Genomic DNA, 25,408 nt, shown 5'->3' on the forward strand with positions numbered 1-25,408 from the left:
ATTCCCTCCTTGGTGTCCACACGTTTGTTCTCTACCTCTGTGTCACATGAGTATGTTTCTAAAACAGCTTTTCATTCATATAATGAAAACTTTCTTTACTAAAAACAAATTACTCTGATACTACTATTAGTTTTGTTAGTTTTAAATAAGGTGAATTTGTACACACTGAGTCTCAGTTTCTTCAACTGAAAAATGATTCCTGGCATATTGTAGGCACTTAATAAATATTTTTTGAATGATGAATAGTCTGCCTCTTTCTACACACACACACATACACACACACCCCATATAGAATAATTAGTTTTACAAATCAGTCTACATTAAATTTTTCAGAAGCCTTTCTTCTATGTGAAATAAAATATGGCAATGTATATACAATGTGTATACACACACACATATTCACTGTTTTAGACATAAATTTTTACACAACTCAACTCTCAATTATCCACAAAGATAAGAAGGATCAAAGCATGACTATATACAGTTAGTGAGAAAGAATGTGAGAACAAGAGAGAGAGAGAAGAAATAACTCAGGTTTCCACATGGATATTCATTTTAAAAGATTAATGTCCTATTCAATTTTATATTAGAATACTTGGCTTTGATAACCTATAGTTTAAGGTAAACCTCAGAACCCACTATAGTTTTATATTTATGAGTATCTATTACTTGTTTTCCATCTCAATCAGAATGTGTATTTATACTGAATAAGCTCAAGAGATATTTATACTTTATGTTTGCCTTGGACTTAAAATAAGTTCAAAGCACTAAAAAAAGAAAATATGCATTTCCAGTTAGGTCAGTCTACTTAAAAGTTATATTGAAAATTGGTCTTAGTATTAAAGCCAGGAACTTAATGAAAATCTTAATCTGGAACATACAAGGCAGAGAGAAGGGGTTTCTTCATGGTTATTTGACAAGATATTTTCTGCCAGTTATCAGCTTATTCCCTCTCAGTTCCAAACCTCCACCTTCATTGCCCTGCTTTGCAATACTAGAGATAGACCATGCAAATATTGCTCTTTTGCCATTTAGCACGATGTCATGTTTTCCCAGTAGACATAACTGGAGAGACACTGCAGGAGGAAGGGGTGTTTCTTCTTGATTCCTACATGCTTTTTCTTCTTGATTCTGCAGCTCTTGATGTCCAACACAGCCTCGGTCTAGTGGTGCTCACCCCCTAATGAGTTTCAGTGACACCCTGCATGTCCCAGCAGTTCTACCAGCACTGCAGCTGGCTTCGCAGCAAAGATACCCCAGTGAATGACTTCCCACAAAGTTTCAGCAGCACCCCAATGGGTGGCGTCCCATCAAGTTTCATCAGTGCCCAGCAGGTGACCTCCCAGAAAGTTTCAGCAGCACCCCAATGACAGCTTTCCATAAAGTCCCAATAGCACCTCAACAGACAGCTTTTTTTTGTTTGTTTGACATCTTTATTGGAGCATAATTGCTTTACAATGGTGTGTTAGTTTCTGCTTTATAACAAAGTCAATCAGTTATACATATACATATGTTCCCATATCTCTTCCCTCTTGCGTCTCCCTCCCTCCCACCCTCCCTATCCCACCCCTCTAGGTGGTCACAAAGCACTGAGCTGATCTCCCTGTGCTATGTGGCTGCTTCCCACTAGCTATCTATTTTACATTTGGTAGTGTATATATGTCCATGTCACTCTCTCACCCTGTCACATCTTACCCCTCCCCCTCCCCATATCCTCAAGTCCATTCTCTAGTAGGTCTGTGTCTTTATTCCCATCTTGCCACTAGGTTCTTCATGACCTTTTTTTTTTCCTTAGATTCCATATATATGTGTTAGCATACTGTATTTGTTTTTCTCTTTCTGACTTACTTCACTCTGTATGACAGACTCTAACTCCATCCACCTCACTACAAATAAGTCAATTTCGTTTCTTTTTATGGCTGAGTAACATTCCATTGTATATATGTGCCACATCTTCTTTATCCATTCATCCGATGATGGACACTTAGGTTGCTTCCATGTCCTGGCTACTGTAAATAGAGCTGCAGTGAACATTTTGGTACATGACTCTTTTTGAATTATGGTTTTCTCAGGGTATATGCCCAGTAGTGGGATTGCTGGGTCGTATGGTAGTTCTATTTTTAGTTTTTTAAGGAACCTCCATACTGTTCTCCATAGTGGCTGTATCAATTTACATTCCCACCAACAGTGCAAGAGTGTTCCCTTTTCTCCACACCCTCTCCAGCATTGATTGTTTCTAGATTTTTTGATGATGGCCATTCTGACTGGTGTGAGGTGATATCTCATTGTAGTTTTGATTTGCATTTCTCTAGTGATTAATGATGTTGAGCATTCTTTCATGTGTCTGTTGGCAATCTGTATATCTTCTTTGGAGAAATGTCTATTTAGGTCTTCTGCCCATTTTTGGATGGGGTTGTTTGTTTTTTTGTTATTGAGCTGCATGAGCTGCTTGTAAATCTTGGAGATTAATCCTTTGAACAGACAGCCTCTTAATGAGCTTTGATCAGCACCCCAGTGGGTGGTTTCTTGATTGCCAGTCTCAGCCTATGAAACCTCAGCAAAATTCTCTGTCGCCCAGCGTGCCACTGCTCCACCCTCTCCAATGAGATCAAAATCACAGCCTTGGAGGGGGTCGGGTGCTCTTCCTTGGATACTCTTCCCTCATCCCTAAAAGTAATGATTGTTCCCTTTATCTACCATTCTTCTATGTTAGGGTTCTCTTTACCCTTTAGTAGTTAATCCTCTGTTACTAGTTAATAGTTATTTATATTAATCTTCCCCTATTCTAATTACTGTGTCCTGACTGACTGACTGAAACAATGGAACTGGAAATGGTAGTAGGAGATAGAGTCACAAAGATAGAATTTGGGAATCTGTTTGGTTGTGCCTTTGGGCTTGAGTACAACGCTGAGCTACTCGTCAATGGGAAATGGGATGCTAATAATCAATGACACGCAGTGGGATCACAATTACCAATTACCAAGCTATCATTTTTGGCTATTGTTGTGAAGAGCCAACTGGGAACCCAAACTCCTGCTGTACTTGACCACAGGTGTCCTGCACACCACTGCTGAGCCCATCACAGCAGCCAGAGAGAAGAAAGTACATCAAAACCAGGAAGAGAAGACCCTTTCTCCTACAGTGTGTTTCCAGAACCCTCTGTTGACAAAAGTTAACACTGTGCCAGTCAGCAAAGGATTAAATATCAATAAAATCCTGCTCTAGTACTACGAGTTAGGGTGATAAGGGTGGATTTAGAGGTGAGAAGCAATAAGTTGATTGATAACTGTCACAACTTGTAAAAGGAGGATGGTAAAAATGATAAAGATGGGATATGGTGTGGAAACTGCCTGGGCTGTCCTCCCACCTGGTGTTTGAATGCGCTACAAACTCCACATGGATCATTCTCAGGTAATCTCACAAGAATACTCGGAGGTAATTTCTCCCTGTTTCCCACTTAAATACCAACAATACAGAAAAATATGAAAACTCTTATCAATACCAAAAACCAAGGTGGATAGCTGGACTCTGAGGATTTTTCTCCTGATTTCAAAATGTATTGGAGTTGAATTGAGAAATATCACCGGAAGCCAAAACATGCGTTTCTTGTTTTGTTTTCTGAAAAAAGCAAAACAAATAAAGAATAGAGCCATACTAAAGGAAAAGAGGGCAACATTCCCTGGCCCCTGTAAAGACCAGAAAGCTGGGCACTACTTTTCAGGGGTCACAGTTCTGTTCTCTATCCATCTGTCCTCATCAGTACCCTTTCTTTACTCATTTCAAGATTTCCGGTCAGGAAGTATAAGGGTCTTGGTGGGGTGAGGTAGAAGTAAGTGGGGAGAAGGGAGAACCATTGGCAAAGGCCATTGAATCCTGGGAGATAACTGTCCCAAAGGTAAAAATGCTACAGAGTCCTAAAGAATACTACAGGCTTGAGGACCATGAGATAAAATTTCAGAATAAAAGCTTGGAGTAGTTTTACACAGTGAAATCCTACTGTCTTTGTAAACAGTGCAGTAAAGCAATGTGCCCTGGCCTCACTGGCAGTGAAGATAGAGAAAGGCTAAGAATAAAACAAAGGCAAACATTTATCAAACAAAGACAAACAAAAGGAAAGCAGGGATGGAAATTTTAATTCCAGACAAAGCATAATACAAAGCCTTAACCTTTGAAAGGGGCAAAAGGGTTGGCAAGAGCTTTGATCCTAATAAAGATAAAACAGTCACAAGCATTTATACACCTAATTATGTAATATGAAATTATAAAAAGCCAGAACTATTAAAAACTGAAAGAAGCACAATTGTTTGGAAGGTTATACTGTATTCTCAACCTTTTATAGAGCAGGTAGATAGAAAAATCAATAAAAGGAAAGTACAAATGCTGAAAAGAAATGAGTAATCAGAAGTTTCAACCATTGCTATCAGCCTATGTCCTGAAAAAGGCGATAATATTCTTCATCTTCAGAAGATTCAACACTGGGGTATCTGATGGATATACCAGCAGGTAGGGTCAGAGAAGTTGCAACTAATGTTTTCATTGTATTCATGTGACTGAAAAAAGAGAATCCTGTTGTAGGAGAAACACATTCCCATCAGCAATTCTTGCCTATTAGTAAATTCTTCTAGACTTGACCTTGTGAATTTCCAAAGTAGATAACATGAGTCCTGATTATCTGCAAGCTAATCCACTCATTTAGGAAAATTAACCTATTAGTGCCAGGATTGTATCTCGGACACAATCAAAATTCCACTGTATTAATCAAAAAGATGGTTCCCACTTCCCAAAACCATCAGCACAATCCTGGAAAGGTTGGGGATCTGCCTGACACTCCAACTCATGGGATACTGTGGAAGGTTATGCAGGACCTTTCCCCAAGGTGGCTAGAGCAGGAAATAGCCAGAGAGTAAGAATGAATTCAGCTCTTACTGGGCACTGGTGACCAAAACCAAGAACACTAAGGTTGCTTTTCAAGACTAAGGCGTTCATTATCAGTAGACTAAGCCCAAAGGGTCATAAACTGGGTAGCCATCATAGCAGAATGGGAAACAAGATGAAGAGAAAGATCAAAGCCAAATGGTCCAAGGTAAGGATCATGAATGTCACTGGAGAGCCAGACTTAGGTTTACTGGCCTTCAGCTGAGATTCTGTGGGTCAGTCAGGCTGGTTTAAGGATAAAGTGTTGTAGGAGGATAGGTCATTGGTCATTAATGGTTAAATACAAAATGGATAACACATCTTCTACTGCCAGGCATCTGTCAGCTTTCCCTTGCCCATTTTAGTATTAATGGAATTCAGGTCATAAGGGGTAAGAAGGAGGTAGCCAGGAATCCCTCTCACTATGCCCAGAATTTGAGGGTTTCATATTATGGTCTATCTACATTTACAACTGTGATTGATACAAAGATGTTAAAAGACTTCTACTCTTTGAGAATACATAGGGATTTAGATTTTAAATCTGTCCACAAAGAAAATACGTGGGACCTATTAGGTTCCCTGTGTATCAAAATTTACTATATTGCACTGATTTTCTGGCCGAAAAGGAAAAGCCAATTTGCATGGCTCCTGTCAGTCACATGTGGTTTGGAAATTCTCATGCATTCCAGATACACTCTGTGCAAACTGGAGAATCATATCTTATTTCTACTGTTTGTATGTATGCATATATAACTTGTTTTTCCCACAGTGCCAAATGAAAATAAGTGAAGAACTAGCAGCAGTGATCATAATTAATCAACTTCTTTGTCAAAACTTCACAGCTATTGTTGTGAGGGGAATTCTTGTCCCTTGGGGTCTACAGAGGTTGTGACTTCTTTTTTGCTTTGCTTGTTCAGTTCTGTCCCGTGGAAGATTTAGAGATAAAGTCTGTAACTGTCACTCAATGCACAGTTTCTGACACCTCTTATGCGCCAGGGCCTTTAGTAAGTACTGAGAGATACTGAGCGGAATTCCTACTGCAGGGAGCTCAGAGTGGGAAAGAACAACAAGTAAATAAATAGGTATATTTATGTGATAGCTGCTTTTGTAAAGCATGGGTTGTGTACAATGTCCTAAGGAAACAGGGAGGGAGTTTGCCAAAACTTCATGGACGAAGGTGAATCATGATGGTCAAGTGTGAGTTGAAGTGAAGAAGTACTGGACAGCATTCAAGAAAGTAGGAACATTGTGTGCAAAGACATGGAGCTCATCAAGAACACATGTTTCAGGGACCTGAAAGAAATTCTGTATGGCTTGAGGCCAGAGGTAGAACCAATAGAGAAAATAATTGGAAAACACATGAGACAGAGGCAATAATTCTAGTAAAAAATGCTATTTTAATAGTCTACATTCTTACATTAATATTTGAAGACTTTTGCTCACTAAGGAGACTTAAAAGTTGCAGATGAACTAGCTAGTGTTGCAATGTCCATTACCTAGACCCTATCCCTTCCTAGCGCTTACAACAATGTCTGACACATAGTTAGTGCTTGATTAACATAAACTACTATTACTGCATGTGATAAATGGCACCTAATGACTCGTGCCTTGATGCGCATCCCTCCTCTTGAGTATGGGCTGGACTAACTGACTCATTTCTAATGAATAGAATATACCAGAAGTAATGGGTTGTCAATTCCAACATTATGTTATAAAAAGACTGGCTTCCTTTTTGGGCAGACTCTCATGTACTTACCCTCTCTGGTTCTCTTTATTTTTTGGATTATTAGCCACCATGTCATAAGGACACTCAGGCACCTTATGGAGATGCCCACATGGCAAGGAACTGAGCCATGCCTATGTGAGTGTGCCCACTGCCAGCACCTATGTGAGTGAGTTTGGATGCAGATCTCCCGAGGCTTGCCAACAGCCACATGAGTGAACTTGGAAGTGAATTCTCCAGCTCCACTCGAGCCTTGAGGTTACTGCACGCTTAGCCCACAGCTGATGGCAACCTCATAAGAGACTCTAAGCCAGAGGCACCTAGCTGAGTTGCACCCAGATTCCTCACCGACGGAAACCGTGACAAGCCACTAAATTTTGGTATAAGTTGCTACACAGCAAAAGATAACTAATATACCATATTAGTACTGTCTACACTTATTCCCTAATCAAGGTTGGGTTTGTGGGATACCTATGTTGGGCAAGGTGGTATCAGAGTCCCTCCTTGGTGATGGAGTGCTGCCTGCGACTCCAGCTTTTGTGACTAGGATCCCAATTGCCTGACACTTCACTCCTTGAGGGAACAAACCCTGTTACCTACAGTGCCACTCAACTGATTAGACCATTCATAGAATGAGTCCAGCCCAAGTGCAGCACAGATTACTGTGTTTGGCTTGCTCCTTGCCCCATCAGGGCCAACCTTGGGCATACCAACGCTATGAAGAACAGTTCCTTACTAGCAGGAGCTGAGAGTCCAGGAAATGCTATCTACATGGCAATTACAGATGTCCACAGAAGGGCACATATAGCTAATGTAGTCCTGATTTCCATATGTAAATCTAATTGATTATATGACATGCCTTAGAAACTAATTTTTAAACTTGCTATATACACTGTCCAGGTGGGAACAAGTGAAAAAATATACATCGCTTAGGGAACATTGAGTTTTTGGCAGAGAATTTTTGGCAGTTTACATAACAATGTTGATGTGAAGGCAGTGGTTTTATATGTAAAAAAGATTTTAAGACCTTAAAGATGATAAATATTTACATAAACATTATTCTCAGCTAAGGAAAGAAGAGCAAAGTATAAAACGCAAGTGTGCCTTCTATGAATTGTTCTTTGCTTGCTTCTTAAGTCTTTTTAGAAGTTCTTAGACCCATTTTTAGTTAGTGAACAAGCACCCGCTATATATACAATAGTATGTATGAAAATGATAGCAACACATCACAACAAAAAGAAAGAAAAAAGGAAGAAAGAGGACTTTGTACCTCTGTCCCTGATGATTTTTCCCCTTGTGCTCTGGGATGCAGTTGTTGGAAGCTGAAGGACTTATGATGGAGGATGTCCTTAGAGCCACTGCTGAGATGCCCACCAGTGGGGATGAGAAATTCAGCAGCACTGAGGTGGTATGGTGGAAGAGGACGTTCGAGTGATGGGTTACATTGATAACCAGTGGGTTATGCTGGCATGACAGTTCATAGCTTCCTGAAGAGAAACAAAGAGATGAATAATATTGTAAGCCATTCATGTAGTATCAAGTTTCCATATCTAGGATTCATTTTATCTTCTCAATAGCTGTATGATGTAAGCAAGGTCTCAAACAATATCAGAGACAGACATCAAGCTGATTCCTGGGTCTACTGGATTGTCCTCTAGTGGTCCTAAAGGGATAACTGTCAGACTCACCAAGAGAGTGGTTGTTTCCACTGATATCAGTCAGGTAAAGGGTCACTGTTGGCCGCTGATGTTCCCCAGGCACCAGGCCATCAGATGTCAAGAAAATGAAAATTGCCGTGGCCACTCCTGGTCTATTGAAACAAACCTAGGCAAAAGCACATACATGTACGAGCCATTATTTCCAGTGGGCTATCAAGGCACGTGTCACACTATTTTTATACTTCTCAAATAGCTCACCACTCATAAAGTAAGAGCTCCCTTCTCCTTTACAATGGGAAAAAACATGGAGTAGGCACAGAAAGATAGCCACAGTCACATCAAAAGTCAAAATTAGCTGGAAAGAACATAACTTTCAGCTACTAAGCTTCCCATCTTTTTATGAGACTTTTTATGTCAACCAATTGCTTGTCACTTGAATCTTTCTTTAAATTTCTCAAAAAGGTCACTCAAATAGACCATCACTGGAGACAGTAAACCACAGCATAGGTAGACAATACCTCCCTATCTCCAAAGTGAGAGACGTGGACAAGAGTATCACCTTGCTAACACTTTGTTCTGAACTGGCATAGCTAATTATCCTTCCCTATCTCCTTGTCTCTCCCTTAAAATTTTTATCAGAACGTCTCACTTAGCTTTTGAACTATGCCATGGGAGAGAATCTATTGCAGATTCTGTTACTTCTGAGATTAGAAGCTGCCAAACTGTTTATTCTTGTTCTTCTGGTGCCTCAAGCACATATACCCTATCCATGGCTGAAGAATAAGCCAACAATGAAAATTCACAGGAAAATTCAGTTATCTATAAGAAATATACCTAGATGGCTAGACTAATTAACAAAGAAACAGTCTTTCACAGTAAACTATGGACGTTTTGTCCCTGGAAATCCTTTAATATAAAAGAAAACACCTCAGAGATTGGGGAATGACCTGGAGAACTTATTTTTCATATTGAAATTACTTGATGTAGTAATTCTACTTTTATTTCCTATAGCTCAACATTACTCTTAATTCCTATTGAGCATTATCTCCAGTCTTCCCTGGTGTTGGATGGTTGTTGCATTATTAGAATCTGGTGCTGGACTGTACAACCTTCTGTGTATATTTCTCTAGCTTTTTATCAGGTTCTGAAGGGGATAAATCTCCAGAAAAACTGTCCTCAGTGTCAGAGCAGGGTACAACATCTAATGGCAGAGGCCTTTTCTTAAAATGGGGAGCAGGAGAGTAAAACATGTTTTCCATTTTAATAATAATTCTTCCTTGTCCGCAGACTGATTTTTCCTGAGCCTTGGTGGTGTGTTTATAGAGTGTCCATTTGCACTGCTGGCTCAATTAGGGTGATTTTATGATTTTCAGTGGTCAATGTAGCACAACTCTCCCTTCTTCCTCTCCTCCTTTGAGGGAAAGACCAGCCACACTCTTTTTTTACAGTGTCTTTTTTCCCCCTTTTCATTTCCCCTCTTTGAAGTAATAAATATTTCTTTATAACTTAAGAAACTTCCAGATCCATAGGTTATGGCTTGCAATACGAGGTCCTTTGTTCCTGGCTGGATGAGGGCTAGACATGAAACACACCATAAGGTAACCAGGAGCCTAATGCAAAGCCCTCAACCCCAGCCCCAAATGACATCAAAGTCCCCTGGGAACTCCCACAACCTCTTCCTTTGTATACACCACAAAAGAGACCTGAGTACTGGAAGAAAGCTCTGGATTGTTTCCTGAGCCAGGAACAAACAGAGTACAAACAAGTACCTGGTGGCTTCACCTCAGTAGGCCTCAGACTCGAAGAATGGAATGGCTTCAATGAGCAACAGGAGAGCTCAGTTTTCCCACTGTCTGTTGGGTCCCAAAATAGTCACCACCCACCTGAAACTAATTTGTAGGCCTTATGGTGTGTATTTCTCCATCTTGAGGGCCCATGCCCAAAACCTCCATCTCGTTTTGCATCTCCTTGCTCTAAGGGTCTTTGAATCCCAAATCACTTTGAACATTAAAGCCTGCTCCTGGTGGCAGTGTCTCTGTGCCTTGATTTGTGGGAAGCGGCTATGCCAGGATTTCCAGTCCGTGGCTTAAGTAGGAAAACCACAGGTGAGACATCGGCAGAGAAATGTTGGGATACACAAAGCAACGAGAGACAAGGGTTTGATCATGGTACTGGATGCCAAGTCTTGGGCATTTCCTCTCACAGTGACACAGAGAGGTAGCCAAACTTCATTCTCATCTGAATACCTGATATGATTCACAGTAGCAACTAGACACAAAGAAGTATAACTCTCTCATACAACTATTGGAACCTCAAAAGCAGAGACAAGTTTGAGCCTGCACATATGTGCATAATGAATCTGAGCCACGGTAAAGGGAATCAAGTGAGTTCACCATTCTGGAGGGAGTGTTGGCCAGACAGAACCCTGGGTTTAATCCATCTTTACTAGCTGGGTAGATCTGAACTATCCATCTCTCCTCTCTGAGCATAGGGTTCCTCTTCCACATTTGAGAAACAGATATACTACCTATCTCAGGTGGCTACTATGAGGATGAAATGAAATCACGTAAAAGCACATAGGACAGTGCCTACCATCTAGTAAGGACTCAATAATTCTTATTTCCAAAAAGAAATTATTTTTTATCCTGTTTATACTTCAGGAAGACAACGATAAAGAAGAAAGTTTTAAAATTAAACATACAACCATATATTTTGGTATATAGAGAATTACGTTTTTCTGAAATTTATGGGCTAAAAAATTTCATATATGCTTTTTTAAAATGGCACTTGTACATGTGAATCAATACTCCAGGTTCTGCTTCCATAGAAATTGGTAATACTTGAAGCTCTTGGTATAGAATGTATCTCTACTTTATAAATGGGATATATGAAAAATATACTTTGTATATATAACTATTTTAATAGAGTTTTAAAAATTCAGTTCAATATGCATTTATTAAAAACCTATTTTTATGTACATATAGACAAATAAATTTCTAGAATTGGCTGTATAATTAGGATACTAAAAGTATATGGTTTATGTGAACAAAGAAGATATTTTTAAAAGCTGCTCTTGGACTTCCCAGGTGGTGCAGTGGTTAAGAATCCGCATGCCAGGCCCTGCCCCCAGGAAGACAAAATCCGGCCTCATCCACTGGAACACAGGCACCAGGCCCCTCCACCAGGAAGCCTACATAACCCACTGAACCAACCTTACCCACTGCGGGCAAACACAAAAAACAATGGGAAATATGAACCTGCAGCCTGAGAAAAGGAGACCCCAAATGCAGTAAGTTAACCAAAATGAGAAGACAGAGAAATACACAGCAAATGAAGGAGCAAGGTAAAAACCCACCATACCAAACAAATGAAGAGGAAATAGGCTGTCTACCTGAAAAAGAATTCAGAGTAATGATAGTAAAGTTGATCCAATCTTGGAAACAGAATGGAGAAAATAAAAGAAATGCTTAACAAGGACCTAGAAGAACTAAAGAGCAAACAAACAATGAGAAACAACACAATAAATGAAATTAAAAATTCTCTACAAGGAATCAATAGCAGAAAAACTGAGGCAGAAGAACGGACACGTGACCTGGAAGATAAAATAGTGGAAATAACTACTACAGAGCAAATAAAGAAAAAAGAATGAAAAGAATTGAGGACAGTCTCAGAGACCTCTGGGACAACATTAAACGCACCAACATTCAAACTATAGGGGTCCCAGAAGAAGAAGAGAAAAAGAAAGGGACTGAGAAAATATTTGAAGAGATTATAGCTGAAAACTTTCCTAATATGGGAAAGGAAATAGGCAATCAAGAACAGGAAGCACAGAGAGTCCCATAGAGGATAAATCCAAGGAGAAACACGTCAAGACACATATTAATCAAATGATCAAAAAATAAATACAAAGGAAAAATAATAAAAGCAGCAAGGGAAAAGCAACAAATGGCATACAAGGGAATTCCCATAAGGTTAGCAGATGATTTCTCAGCAGAAACTCTGCAAGCCAGAAGGGAGTGGCAGGACATATTTAAAGTGATGAAAGGGAAAAACCTACAACCAAGATGACTCTACCCAGCAAGAATCTCATTCAGATTCAAAGGAGAAATAAAAAACCTTACTGACAAGCAAAGGCTAAGAGAACTCAGCACTACCAAACCAGCTTTACAACAAATGCTAAAGGAACTTCTCTAGGCAGGAAACACAAGACAAGGAAAAGACCTACAATAACAAACCCCAAACAATTAGAAAGTGGTAATAGGAAGATATATATCAATAATTACCTTAAATGTAAATGAATTAAATGCTACAACCAAAAGAAAAAGGCTGGCTGAATGGATACAAATAAAGACCTGTATAAATGCTGTCTACAAGAGACCCACTTCAGACCTAGAGAAACATACAGACTGAAAGTGAGGGCATGGAAAAAGATATTCCATGCGAATGGAAATCAAGTGAAAGCTGGAGTAGCAATTCTCATATCAGACAAAATAGACTTTAAAATAAAAACTATTACAAGAGACAAAGAAGGACACTACATAATGATCAAGCAATCAATCCAAGAAGAAGATATAACAATTGTAAATATTTATGCACCCAACATAGGAGCACCTCAATACATAAGGCAAATGCTAACAGGCAGAAAAGGGGAAATAGACAGTAACACAATAATAGTGGGGGACTTTAACAACCCACTTTCACCAATGGACAGATCATCCAAAATGAAAATAAATAAGGAAATACAGCTTTAAATGATACATTAAACAAGATGGACTTAATTGATATTTATAGGACATTCCATCCAAAAACAACAGAATACACGTTTTTTAAAGTGCTCATGGAAACATTCTCTAGGAAAGATCATATCTTGGGTCACAAATCAAGCCTTGGCAAATTTAAGAAAATTCAAATCGTATCAAGTGTCTTTTCTGACCACAACGCTATGAGAATAGATATCAATTACAGGAAAAAAATCTGAAAAAAAATACAAACACATGGAGGCTAAGCAATACACTACTAAATAAGAAAGAGATCACTGAAGAAATCAAAGGGGAAATCAAAAAATACCTAGAAACAAATGACAATGAAAACACAATGATCCAAAACCTATGGGATGCAGCAAAAGCAGTTCTAAGAGGGAAGTTTATAGCAATAAAATCTTACCTGAAGGGCTTCCCTGGTGGCGCAGCGGTTGAGAGTCTGCCTGCCAATGCAGGGGACACGGGTTCGAGCCCTGGTCTGGGAGGATCCCACATGCCACGGAGCAACTAGGCCCGTGAGCCACAACTACTGAGCGTGCGCGTCTGGAGCCTGTGCTCCGCAACGGGAGAAGCCACAATAGTGAGAGGCCCGCTCACCACAATGAAAAGTGGCCCCCACTTGCCACAACTAGAGAAAGCCCTCGCACAGAAACGAAGACCCAACAGAGCCAAAAATAAAATTAATTAATTAATTAATTAAAATATTTATTAAAAAAAAAAAAAGAGAGCAAGTCCCAATACACAAGAACTTTAAAAAAAAAAAAAATCTTACCTGAAGAAACAAGAAATATCTCAAATAAACAACCTAACCTTACACCTAAAGCAATTAGAGAAAGAAAAACAAACCCCAAAGTTAGCAGAAGGAAAGAAATCATAAAGATCAGATCACAAATAAATGAAGAGGGAGGGGCAAGATGGCGGAAGAGTAAGACGCGGAGATCACCTTCCTCCCCACAGATACATGAGAAATACATCTACACGTGGAACTGCTCCTACAGAACACCCACTGAACGCTGGCAGAAGACGTCAGACCTCCCAAAAGGCAAGAAAATCCCCACGTACTTGGGTAGGGCAAAAGAAAAAAGAAATAACAGAGACAAAAGAATAGGGACGGGACCTGCACCAGTGGGAGGGAGCTGTGAAGGAGAAAAGGTTTCCACACACTAGGAAGCCCCTTCGTGGGCAGAGACTGCGGGTAGCAGAGGGGGGAAGCTTCGGAGCCACGGAGGAGAGCGCAGCCACAGTGGTGCGGAGGGCAAAGCGGAGATTCCCGCACAGAGGAGCGGTGCCGACCAGCGCTCACCAGCCCGAGAGGCTTGTCTGCTCAGCCGCCGGGGCGGGCGGGGCCTGGGAGCTGGGGCTCGGGCTTCGGTGCTAGCCGGGAGGGAGTCCGGGAAAAAGACTGCAGCTGCCAAAGAGGCAAGAGAATTTTTCTTGCCTCTTTGTTTCGCGGCGCGCAAGGAGAGGGGATTCAGAGCGCCGCCTAAATGAGCTCCAGAGACGGGCGCGAGCCGCGGCTATCAGCGCGGATCCCACAGCAACAGGGACGCAGAGGGAAAAACGGAGAGATTCCCGCACAGAGGCTCGGCGCCGAGCAGCACTCACCAGCCCGAGAGGCTTGTCTGCTCACCCGCCGGGGCGGGCGGGGGCTGGGAGCTGAGGCGCGGGCTTCGGTTGGATCCCAGGGAGAGGACTGGGGTTGGCTGCGTGAACACAGCCTGAAGGGTCTAGCGCACCACAACTAGCCGGGAGGGTGCACGAGAAAAAGTCTGCAGCTGCCGAAGAGGCAGGAGACTTTTTCTTGCCTCTTTGTTTCGCGGCGTGCAAGGAGAGGGGATTCAGAGCGCCACTTAAACGAACTCCAGAGACGGGCGCGAGCCGCGGCTATCAGCGCGGACCCCAGAGACGGGCATGAGACGCTAAGGCTGCTGCTGCCGCCACCAAACAGCCTATGGGCGAGCACAGGTCATTCTCCACACCGCCCCTCCCGGGAGCCTGTGCAGCCCGCCACGGCCAGGCTCCCGTAATCCGGGGACAACTTCCCCGGGAGAGCGCACGGCGCGCCTCAGGCTGCTGCAACGTCACGCCGGCTGCTGCCGCCGCAGGCTCGCCCCGCCTCCTCCATACCGCTCCCTCCCCCCGGCCTGACTGAGCCAGAGCCCCCGAATCAGCTGCTCCTTTAACCCCGTTCTGTCTGGGCGGGGAACAGACGCCCTCAGGGGACCTACATGCAGAGGCGGGTCCAAATCCAAAGCTGAACCCCGGGAGCTGTACGAACAAAGAAGAGAAAGGAAAATCTCTCCCAGCAGCCTCAGAAGCAGCGGATTAAAGCTCCACAAACAACTTGATGTGCCTGCATCTGTTGAATACCTGAATAGACAACGAATCATCCCAAATTTAGGAGATGGACTTTGGGAGCAGGATATATTAACTTTTCCCCTTTTCCTTTTTTTTGTGAGTGTAGATGTGTATGCTTCTGGGTGAGATTTTGTCTGTATAGCTTTGCTCTCACCGTTAGTCCTAGGGTTAGGTCCGTCCGTTTTTTTTTTTTTTTTTTGGGCTTAAAAATTTTTTTTTTTCCCTAATAAATGTTTTCTTAATAATTTTTTCCTTATTTTCTATTTTTAAAAAAAATTTTTAATAAGTTTTTTCATATTTTTTATTTTAAAAAATTAAAAAATTTTTTTCTTAATAAATTTTTTCTAAATAATTTTTTTCTTATTTTTAGTATAAAAAATTAATAAATCTATTTTTAAAAATGAAAAAAAAATTTTTTTTCTTAATAAATTTACTCTTAATAATTTTTTTTCTTATTTTTTATTATAATTGCTTTATTTTATTTTATTTTATCCTCTTTCTTTCTTTCTTTCCATTTTTTCTCCCTTTTATTCTGAGCCGTGTGGATGAAAGGCTCTTGGTGCTCCAGCCAGGCATCAGGGCTGTGCCTCTGAGGTGGGAGAGCCAACTTCAGGACACTGGTCCACAAGAGACCTCCCAGCTCCACGTAATACCAAACGGCGAAAATCTCTCACAGATCTCCATCTCAACATCAAGACCCAGCTTCACTCAACGACCAGCAAGCTACAGTGCTGGACACCCTATGCCAAACAACTAGCAAGAGAGGAACACAGCCCCATCCATTAACAGAGAGGCTGCCTAAAATCATAATAAGGCCACAGACACCCCAAAACACACCACCAGACGTGGACGAACCCACCAGAAAGACAACATCCAGCCTCATCCACCAGAACACAGGCACTAGTTCCCTCCACCAGGAAACCTACACAACCCACTGAACCAACCTTAGCCACTGGGGACAGATACCAAAAACAACGGGAACTACGAACCTGCAGCCTGTGAAAAGGAGACCCCAAACACAGTAAGATAAGCAAAATGAGAAGACAGAAAAACACACAGCAGATGAAGGAGCAGGGTCAAAACACACCAGACCTAACAAATGAAGAGGAAATAGGTAGTCTACCTGAAAAAGAATTCAGAATAATGATAGTAAGGATGATCCAAAGTCTTGGAAATAGAATAGACAAAATGCAAGAAACATTTAACAAGGACGTAGAAGAACTAAAGAGGAACCAAGAAACGATGACAAGCACAATAAATGAAATTAAAAATACTCTAGATGGGATCAATAGCAGAATAACTGAGGCAGAAGAACGGATAAGTGACCTGGAAGATAAAATGGTGGAAATAACTACTGCAGAGCAGGATAAAGAAAAAAGAATGAAAAGAACTGAGGACAGTCTCAGAGACCTCTGGGACAACATTAAACGAACCAACATTCGAATTATAGGGGTCCCAGAAGAAGAAGAGAAAAAGAAAGGGACTGAGAAAATATTTGAAGAGATTATAGTTGAAAACTTCCCTAATATGGGAAAGGAAATAGTTAATCAAGTCCTGGAAGCACAGAGAGTCCCATACAGGATAAATCCAAGGAGAAACACACCAAGACACATATTAATCAAACTATCAAAAATTAAATATAAAGAAAACATATTAAAAGCAGCAAGGGAAAAACAACAGATAACACACAAGGGCATCCCCATAAGGTTAACAGCTGATCTTTCAGCAGAAACTCTGCAAGCCAGAAGGGAGTGGCAGGATATACTTAAAGTGATGAAGGAGAAAAACCTACAACCAAGATTACTCTACCCAGCAAGGATCTCATTCAGATTTGATGGAGAAATTAAAACCTTTACAGACAAGCAAAAGCTGAGAGAGTTCAGCACCACCAAACCAGCTTTACAACAAATGCTAAAGGAAATTCTCTAGGCAAGAAACACAAGAGAAGGAAAACACCTACAATAACAAACCCAAAACATTTAAGAAAATGGGAATAGGAACATACATATCGATAATTACCTTAAATGTAAATGGATTAAATGCTCCCACCAAAAGACACAGACTGGCTGAATGGATACAAAAACAAGACCCATATATATGCTGTCTACAAGAGACCCACTTCAGACCTAGAGACACATACAGACTGAAAGTGAGGGGATGGAAAAAGATATTCCATGCAAATGGAAATCAAAAGAAAGCTGGAGTAGCAATTCTCATATCAGACAAAATAGACTTTAAAATAAAGACTATTACAAGAGACAAAGAAGGACACTATATAATGATCAAGGGATCGATCCAAGAGGAAGGTATAACAATTGTAAATATTTATGCACCCAACATAGGAGCACCTCAATACATAAGGCAAATACTAACAGCCATAAAAGGGGAAATCGACAGTAACACAATCATAGTAGGGGACTTTAACACCCCACTTTCACCAATGGACAGATCATCCAAAATGAAAATAAATAAGGAAACACAAGCTTTAAATGATACATTAAACAAGATGGACTTAATTGATATTTATAGGACATTCCACCCAAAAACAACAGAATACACATTTTTCTCAAGTGCTCATGGAACATTCTCCAGGATAGATCATATCTTGGGTCACAAATCAAGCCTTGGTAAATTTAAAAAAATTGAAATCGTATCAAGTATCTTTTCCGACCACAACGCTATGAGACTAGATATCAATTACAGGAAAAGATCTGTAAAAAATACAAACACATGGAGGCTACACAATACACTACTTAATAACGAAGTGATCACTGAAGAAATCAAAGGGGAAATCAAAAAATACCTAGAAACAAATGACAATGGAGACACGACGACCCAAAACCTATGGGATGCAGCAAAAGCAGTTCTAAGAGGGAAGTTTATAGCAATACAAGCCTACATCAAGAAACAGGAAACATCTCGAATAAACAACCTAACCTTGCACCTAAAACAATTAGAGAAAGAAGAACAAAAAAACCCCAAAGCTAGCAGAAGGAAAGAAATCATAAAGATCAGATCAGAAATAAATGAAAAAGAAATGAAGGAAACAATAGCAAAAATCAATGAAACTAAAAGCTGGTTCTTTGAGAAGATAAACAAAATTGATAAACCATTAGCCAGACTCATCAAGAGAAAAAAGGAGAAGACTCAAATTAATAGAATTAGAAATGAAAAAGGAGAAGTAACCACTGACACTGCAGAAATACAAACGATCATAAGAGATTACTACAAGCATCTCTATGCTAATAAAATGGACAACGTGGAAGAAACGGACAGATTCTTAGAAATGCACAACCTGCCGAGACTGAACCAGGAAGAAATAGAAAATATGAACAGACCAATCACAAGCACTGAAATTGAAACTGTGATTAAAAATCTTCCAACACACAAAAGCCCAGGACCAGATGGCTTCACAGGCGAATTCTATCAAACATTTAGAGAAGAGCTAACACCTATCCTTCTCAAACTCTTCCAAAATATTGCAGAGGGAGGAACACTCCCCAACTCATTCTACGAGGCCACCATCACCCTGATACCAAAACCAGGCAAAGATGTCACAAAGAAAGAAAACTACAGGCCAATATCACTGATGAACATAGATGCAAAAATCCTCAACAAAATACTAGCAAACAGAATCCAACAGCACATTAAAAGGATCATACACCATGATCAAGTGGGGTTTATTCCAGGAATGCAAGGATTCTTCAATATACGCAAATCAATCAACGTGATACATCATATTAACAAATTGAAGGAGAAAAACCATATGATCATCTCAATAGATGCAGAGAAAGCCTTCGACAAAATTCAACACCCATTTATGATAAAAGTCCTGCAGAAAGTAGGCATAGAGGGAACTTTCCTCAACATAATAAAGGCCGTATATGACAAACCCACAGCCAACATTGTCCTCAATGGTGAAAAACTGAAACCATTTCCACTAAGATCAGGAACAAGACAAGGTTGCCCACTCTCACCACTATTATTCAACATAGTTTTGGAAGTGTTAGCCACAGCAATCAGAGACGAAAAAGAAATAAAAGGAATCCAAATCGGAAAAGAAGAAGTAAAGCTGTCACTGTTTGCAGATGACATGATACTATACATAGAGAATCCAAAAGATGCTACCAGAAAACTACTAGAGCTAATCAATGAATTTGGTAAAGTAGCAGGATACAAAATTAATGCACAGAAATCTCTTGCATTCCTGTATACTAATGATGAAAAATCTGAAAGTGAAATTAAGAAAACACTCCCGTTTACCATTGCAACAAAAAGAATAAAATACCTAGGAATAAACCTACCTAAGGAGACAAAAGACCTGTATGCAGAAAATTATAGGACACTGATGAAAGAAATTAAAGATGATACAAATAGGTGGAGAGATATACCATGTTCTTGGATTGGAAGAATCAACATTGTGAAAATGACTCTGCTACCCAAAGCAATCTACAGATTCAATGCAATCCCTATCAAACTACCACTGGCATTTTTCACAGAACTAGAACAAAAAATTTCACAATTTGTATGGAAACACAAAAGACCCCGAATAGCCAAAGCAATCTTGAGAACGAAAAATGGAGCTGGAGGAATCAGGCTCCCTGACTTCAGACTATATTACAAAGCTACAGTAATCAAGACAGTTTGGTACTGGCACAAAAACAGAAATATAGATCAATGGAACAGGATAGAAAGCCCAGAGATAAGCCCACGCACATATGGTCACCTTATCTTTGATAAAGGAGGCAAGCATATACAGTGGAGAAAAGACAGCCTCTTCAATAAGTGGTGCTGGGAAAATTGGACAGGTACATGTAAAAGTATGAAATTAGAACACTCCCTAACACCATACACAAAAATAAACTCAAAATGGATTAAAGACCTAAGTGTAAGGCCAGACACTATCAAACTCTTAGAGGAAAACATAGGCAGAACACTGTATGACATAAGTCACAGCAAGATCCTTTTTGACCCAGCTCCTAGAGAAATGGAAATAAAAACACAAATAAACAAATGGGACCTAATGAAACTTAAAAGCTTTTGCACAGCAAAGGAAACCATAAACAAGACCAAAAGACAACCCTCAGAATGGGAGAAAATATTTGCAAATGAAGCAACGGACAAAGGATTAATCTCCAAGATTTACAAGCAGCTCATGCAGCTCAATAACAAAAAAACAAACAACCCAATCCAAAAATGGGCAGAAGACCTAAATAGACATTTCTCCAAAGAAGAGATACAGATTGCCAACAGACACATGAAAGAATGCTCAACATCATTAATCATTAGAGAAATGCAAATCAAAACTACAATGAGGTATCATCTCACACCGGTCAGAATGGCCATCATCAAAAAATCTAGAAACAATAAATGCTGGAGAGGGTGTGGAGAAAAGGGAACACTCTTGCACTGTTGGTGGGAATGTAAATTGATACAGCCACTATGGAGAACAGTATGGAGGTTCCTTAAAAAACTAAAAATAGAACTACCATATGACCCAGCAATCCCACTACTGGGCATATACCCTGAGAAAACCATAATTCAGAAAGAGTCATGTACCAAAATATTCATTGCAGCTCTGTTTACAATAGCCAGGACATGGAAGCAACCTAGGTGTCCATCATCGGATGAATGGATAAAGAAGATGTGGCACATATATACAATGGAATATTACTCAGCCATAAAAAGAAATGAAATGGAGGTGTTTGTAATGAGGTGGATGGAGTTAGAGTCTGTCATACAGAGTGAAGTAAGTCAGAAAGAGAAAAACAAATACAGTATGCTAACACATATATATGGAATCTAAGGGAAAAAAAAAAAAAAAAAGAGGTCATGAAGAACCTAGTGGCAAGATGGGAATAAAGACACAGACCTACTAGAGAATGGACTTGAGGATATGGGGAGGGGGAGGGGTGAGATGTGACAGGGTGAGAGAGTGTCATGGACATATATACACTACCAAATGTAAAATAGATAACTAGTGGGAAGCAGCCGCATAGCACAGGGAGATCAGCTCGGTGCTTTGTGACCACCTAGAGGGGTGGGATAGGGAGGGTGGGAGGGAGGGAGATGCAAGAGGGAAGAGATATGGCAACATATGTATATGTGTAACTGATTCACTTTGTTGTAAAGCAGAAGCTAGCACACCATTGTAAAGCAATTATACTTCAATAAAGATGTTTAAAAAAAAAAAAAAAAGATTTGGACCTTTAAAAAAAAAAAAAAAAAGAAATAAATGAAAAAGAAATGAAAGAAACGATAGAAAAGATCAATAAAACTAAAAGCTGCTTCTTTGAGAAGATAAACAAAATTGATAAGCCATTAGCCAGACTAATCAAGAAAAAAAGAGAGAAGACTCAAATCAATAGAATTAGAAATGAAAAAGGAGAAGTAACAACTGACACTGCAGAAATACAAAGGATCATGAGAGATTACTACAGGAAACTATATGCCAATAAAATGGACAACCTGGAAGAAATGGGCAAATTCTTAGAAAATCACAACCTTCCGAGACTAAACCAGGAAGAAAAAGAAAATATAAACAGATCAATCACAAGCACTGAAATTGAAACTGTGATTAAAAATCTTCCAACAGGGCTTCCCTGGTGGCGCAGTGGTTGAGAATCTGCCTGCCAATGCAGGGGACACGGGTTCGAGCCCTGGTCTGGGAAGATCCCACATGCTGCGGAGCAACTAGGCCCGTGAGCCACAGCTACTGAGCCTGCACATCTGGAGCCTGTGCTCCCCAACAAGAGAGGCCGCGATAGTGAGAGGCCCGCACACCGCGATGAAGAGTGGCCCCCGCTCGCCGCAACTAGAGAAAGCCCTCGCACAGAAACGAAGACCCAACACAGCCAAAAATAAATAAATAAATAAGTAAATAAAAAATAAAAATAAAGGAATTCCTTTAAAAAAAAAAAAGTAAAATAAATATCCTTTTAAAAAAAAAAAAAGAAGAAATCTTCCAACAAACAAAAGCCTAGGACAAGATGGATTCACAGACGAATTCTCTCAAACATTTAGAGAACAGAGAACTACTATCCTTCTCAAACTCTTTCAAAATATAGAAGAGGGAGGAACACTCCCAAACTCATTCTACGAGGCCACCAGCACCCTGATACCAAAACCAAAGATGTCACAAAAAAAGAAAACTACAGGCCAATATCACTGATGAACATAGATGCAAAAATCCTCAACAAAATACTAGCAAACAGAATCCAACAGCACATTAAAAGGATCATACAACATGATCAAGTGGGGCTTATCCCAGGAATGCAAGGATTCTTCAATATACACAAATCAATCAATGTGATAAACCATATTAACAAATTGAAGGAGAAAAACCATATGGACAGATCATCTCAATAGATGCAGAAAATCTTTTGACAAAATTCAACACCCATTTATAATAAAAAGCCTCCAGAAAGTAGGCATAGAGGGAACTTACCTCAACATAATAAAGGCCATATATGACAAGCCCACAGCCAACATCATTCTCAATGGTGAAAAACTGAAACCATTTCCACTAAGATCAGGAACAAGGCAAGGTTGCCCACTCTCACCGCTATTATTCAACATAGTTTTGGAAGTTCTAGCAACAGCAATCAGAGAAGAAAAACAAATAAAATGAATCCAAATCAGAAAAGAAGAAGTAAAACTGTCACTGTTTGCAGATTACATGATACTCTACATAGAGAATCCTAAAGATGCTACCAGAAAACTACTAGAGCTAATCAATGAATCTGGTAAAGTAGCAGGATACAAAATTAATGCACAGAAATCTCTTGCATTCCTATATACTAATGATGAAAAATCTGAAAGAGAAATTAAGGAAACATTCCCATTTACCATTGCAACAAAAAGAATAAAATACCTAGGAATAAACCTACCTAGGGAGACAAAAGACCTGTATGCAGAAAACTATAAGACACTGATGCAAGAAATTAAAGATGATACAAACAGACAGAGAGATATACCATGTTCTTGGACTGGAAGAATCAATATTGTGAAAATGACTATACTACCCAAAGCAATCTACAGATTCAATGCAATCCCTATCAAACTACCACTGGCATTTTTCACAGAACTAGAACAAAAATTTCACAATCTGTATGGAAACACAAAAGACCCGAATAGCCAAGGCAATCTTGAGAAAGAAAAACAGAGCTGGAGGAATCAGGCTCTCTGACTTCAGACTATACTACAAAGCTACAGTAATCAAGACAGTATGGTACTGGCACAAAGACAGAAATATAGATCAATGGAACAGAATAGAAAGCCCAGAGAAACCCAAGAACATATGGTCACCTTATCTTGATAAAGGAGGCAAGAATATACAGTGGAGGAAAGACAGCCACTTCAATAAGTGGTGTTGGGAAAACTGGACAGCTACATGTAAAAGAATGAAATTAGAACACTCCCTAAAACCATACACAAAAATAAACTCAAAATGGATTAAAGACCTAAGTGTAAGGCCAGACACTATCAAACTCTTAGAGGAATACGTAGGCAGAACACACTATGACATAAATCACAGCAAGATCCTTTTTGGCTACCTCCTAGAAAAATGGAAATAAAAACAAAAATAAACAAATGGGACCTAATGAAACTTAAAAGCTTTTGCACAGCAAAGGAAACCATAAACAAGATGAAAAGACAATCCTCAGAATGGGAGAAAATATTTGCAAATGAAGCAACTGACAAAGAATTAATCTCCAAAATATACAAGCAGCTCATGTAGCTCAGTATCAAAAAAACAAACAACCCAATCCAGAAATGGGCAGAAGACCTAAATAGACATTTCTCCACAGAAGATACAGATTGCCAACAAACACATGAAAAGATGCTCAACATTACTAATCATTAGAGAAATGCAGATCAAAACTACAATGAGGTATCACCTCGCACTGGTCAGAATGGCCATCATCAAAAAATCTACAAACAATAAATGCTGGAGAGGGTGTGGAGAAAAGGGAACCCTCTTGCACTATTGGTGGGAATGTAAATTAATACAGCCACTATTCAGAACAGTATGGAGGTTCCTTAAAAAACTAAAAATAGAACTACCATCTGACCCAGCAATCCCACTACTGGGCATATACCCTGTGAAAACCATAATTCAAAAAGAATCATGTACCACAGTATTCATTCCAGCTCTATTTACAATAGCCAGGACATAGAAGCAACCTAAGTGTCCATCGACAGATGAATGGATAAAGAAAATGTGGCACATGCATACAATGGAATATTACTCAGCCATAAAAGGAAGCGAAATTGAGTTATTTGTAGTGAGGTGGATTGACCTAGAGACTGTCATACAGAGTGAAGTAAGTCAGAAAGAGAAAAACAAATACTGTATGCTAACACATATATATGGAATCTAAAAAAAAAAAAAAAAGGTTCTGAAGAAGCTAGGGGCAGGACAGGAATAAAGACGCAGACGTAGAGAATGGACTTGAGGACATGGGGAGGGGGAAGGGTATGCTGGGACAAAGTGAGTGAGTGGCATGGACTTATATATACACTACCAAATGTAAAATAGATAGCTAGTGGGAAGCAGCCACATAGCACAGGGAGATCAGGTAGGTGCTTTTTGTCCACCTAGAGGGGTGGGATAGGGAGGGTGGGAGGGAGATGCAAGGAGGAGGAGTTATGGGCATATATGTACACGTATAGCTGATTCACTTTGGTATACAGCAGAAACTAACACACCGTTGCAAAGCAATTATTCTCCAATTAGGATGTTAAAAAAAAAAGAAAAGAATCCGCCTGCCAATGCAGGGGACACGGGTTCAGTGCCTGGTCCGGGAAGATCCAACATGCTGCGGAGCAACTACGCCCATGCGCCACAACTAGTTAGCTTGCGCTCTAGAGCCCGTGAGCCACAACTACTGAAGCCTGCGTGCCTAGAGCCCGTGCTCTGGAACAATAGACACCACCACCACAATGAGAAGCCTGCACACTGCAACCAAGAGTAGCCCCTGCTCGCCACAACC

The 25,408-nt window shown here is 40.0% G+C and overlaps 1 protein-coding gene across 1 annotated transcript in view; it reads right to left on the minus strand.

Annotated features, from left to right (window-relative positions):
• PAPPA2 (pappalysin 2) overlaps positions 1-25,408 on the minus strand; it is a 319,782-nt gene that overhangs the window by 92,324 nt on the left and 202,050 nt on the right. Inside the window, exons 12-13 of the mRNA XM_061183079.1 lie at positions 8,326-8,461; positions 7,908-8,124 (exon numbers count right to left, since the gene is read on the minus strand). Of these exons, the coding sequence (XP_061039062.1) occupies positions 7,908-8,124; positions 8,326-8,461 (353 nt within the window). The remainder of the gene's footprint in view (positions 1-7,907; positions 8,125-8,325; positions 8,462-25,408) is intronic.

Source organism: Eubalaena glacialis, chromosome 3 (assembly GCF_028564815.1).
Source record: "Eubalaena glacialis isolate mEubGla1 chromosome 3, mEubGla1.1.hap2.+ XY, whole genome shotgun sequence".
Classification (NCBI taxonomy): Eukaryota; Metazoa; Chordata; class Mammalia; order Artiodactyla; family Balaenidae; genus Eubalaena; species Eubalaena glacialis.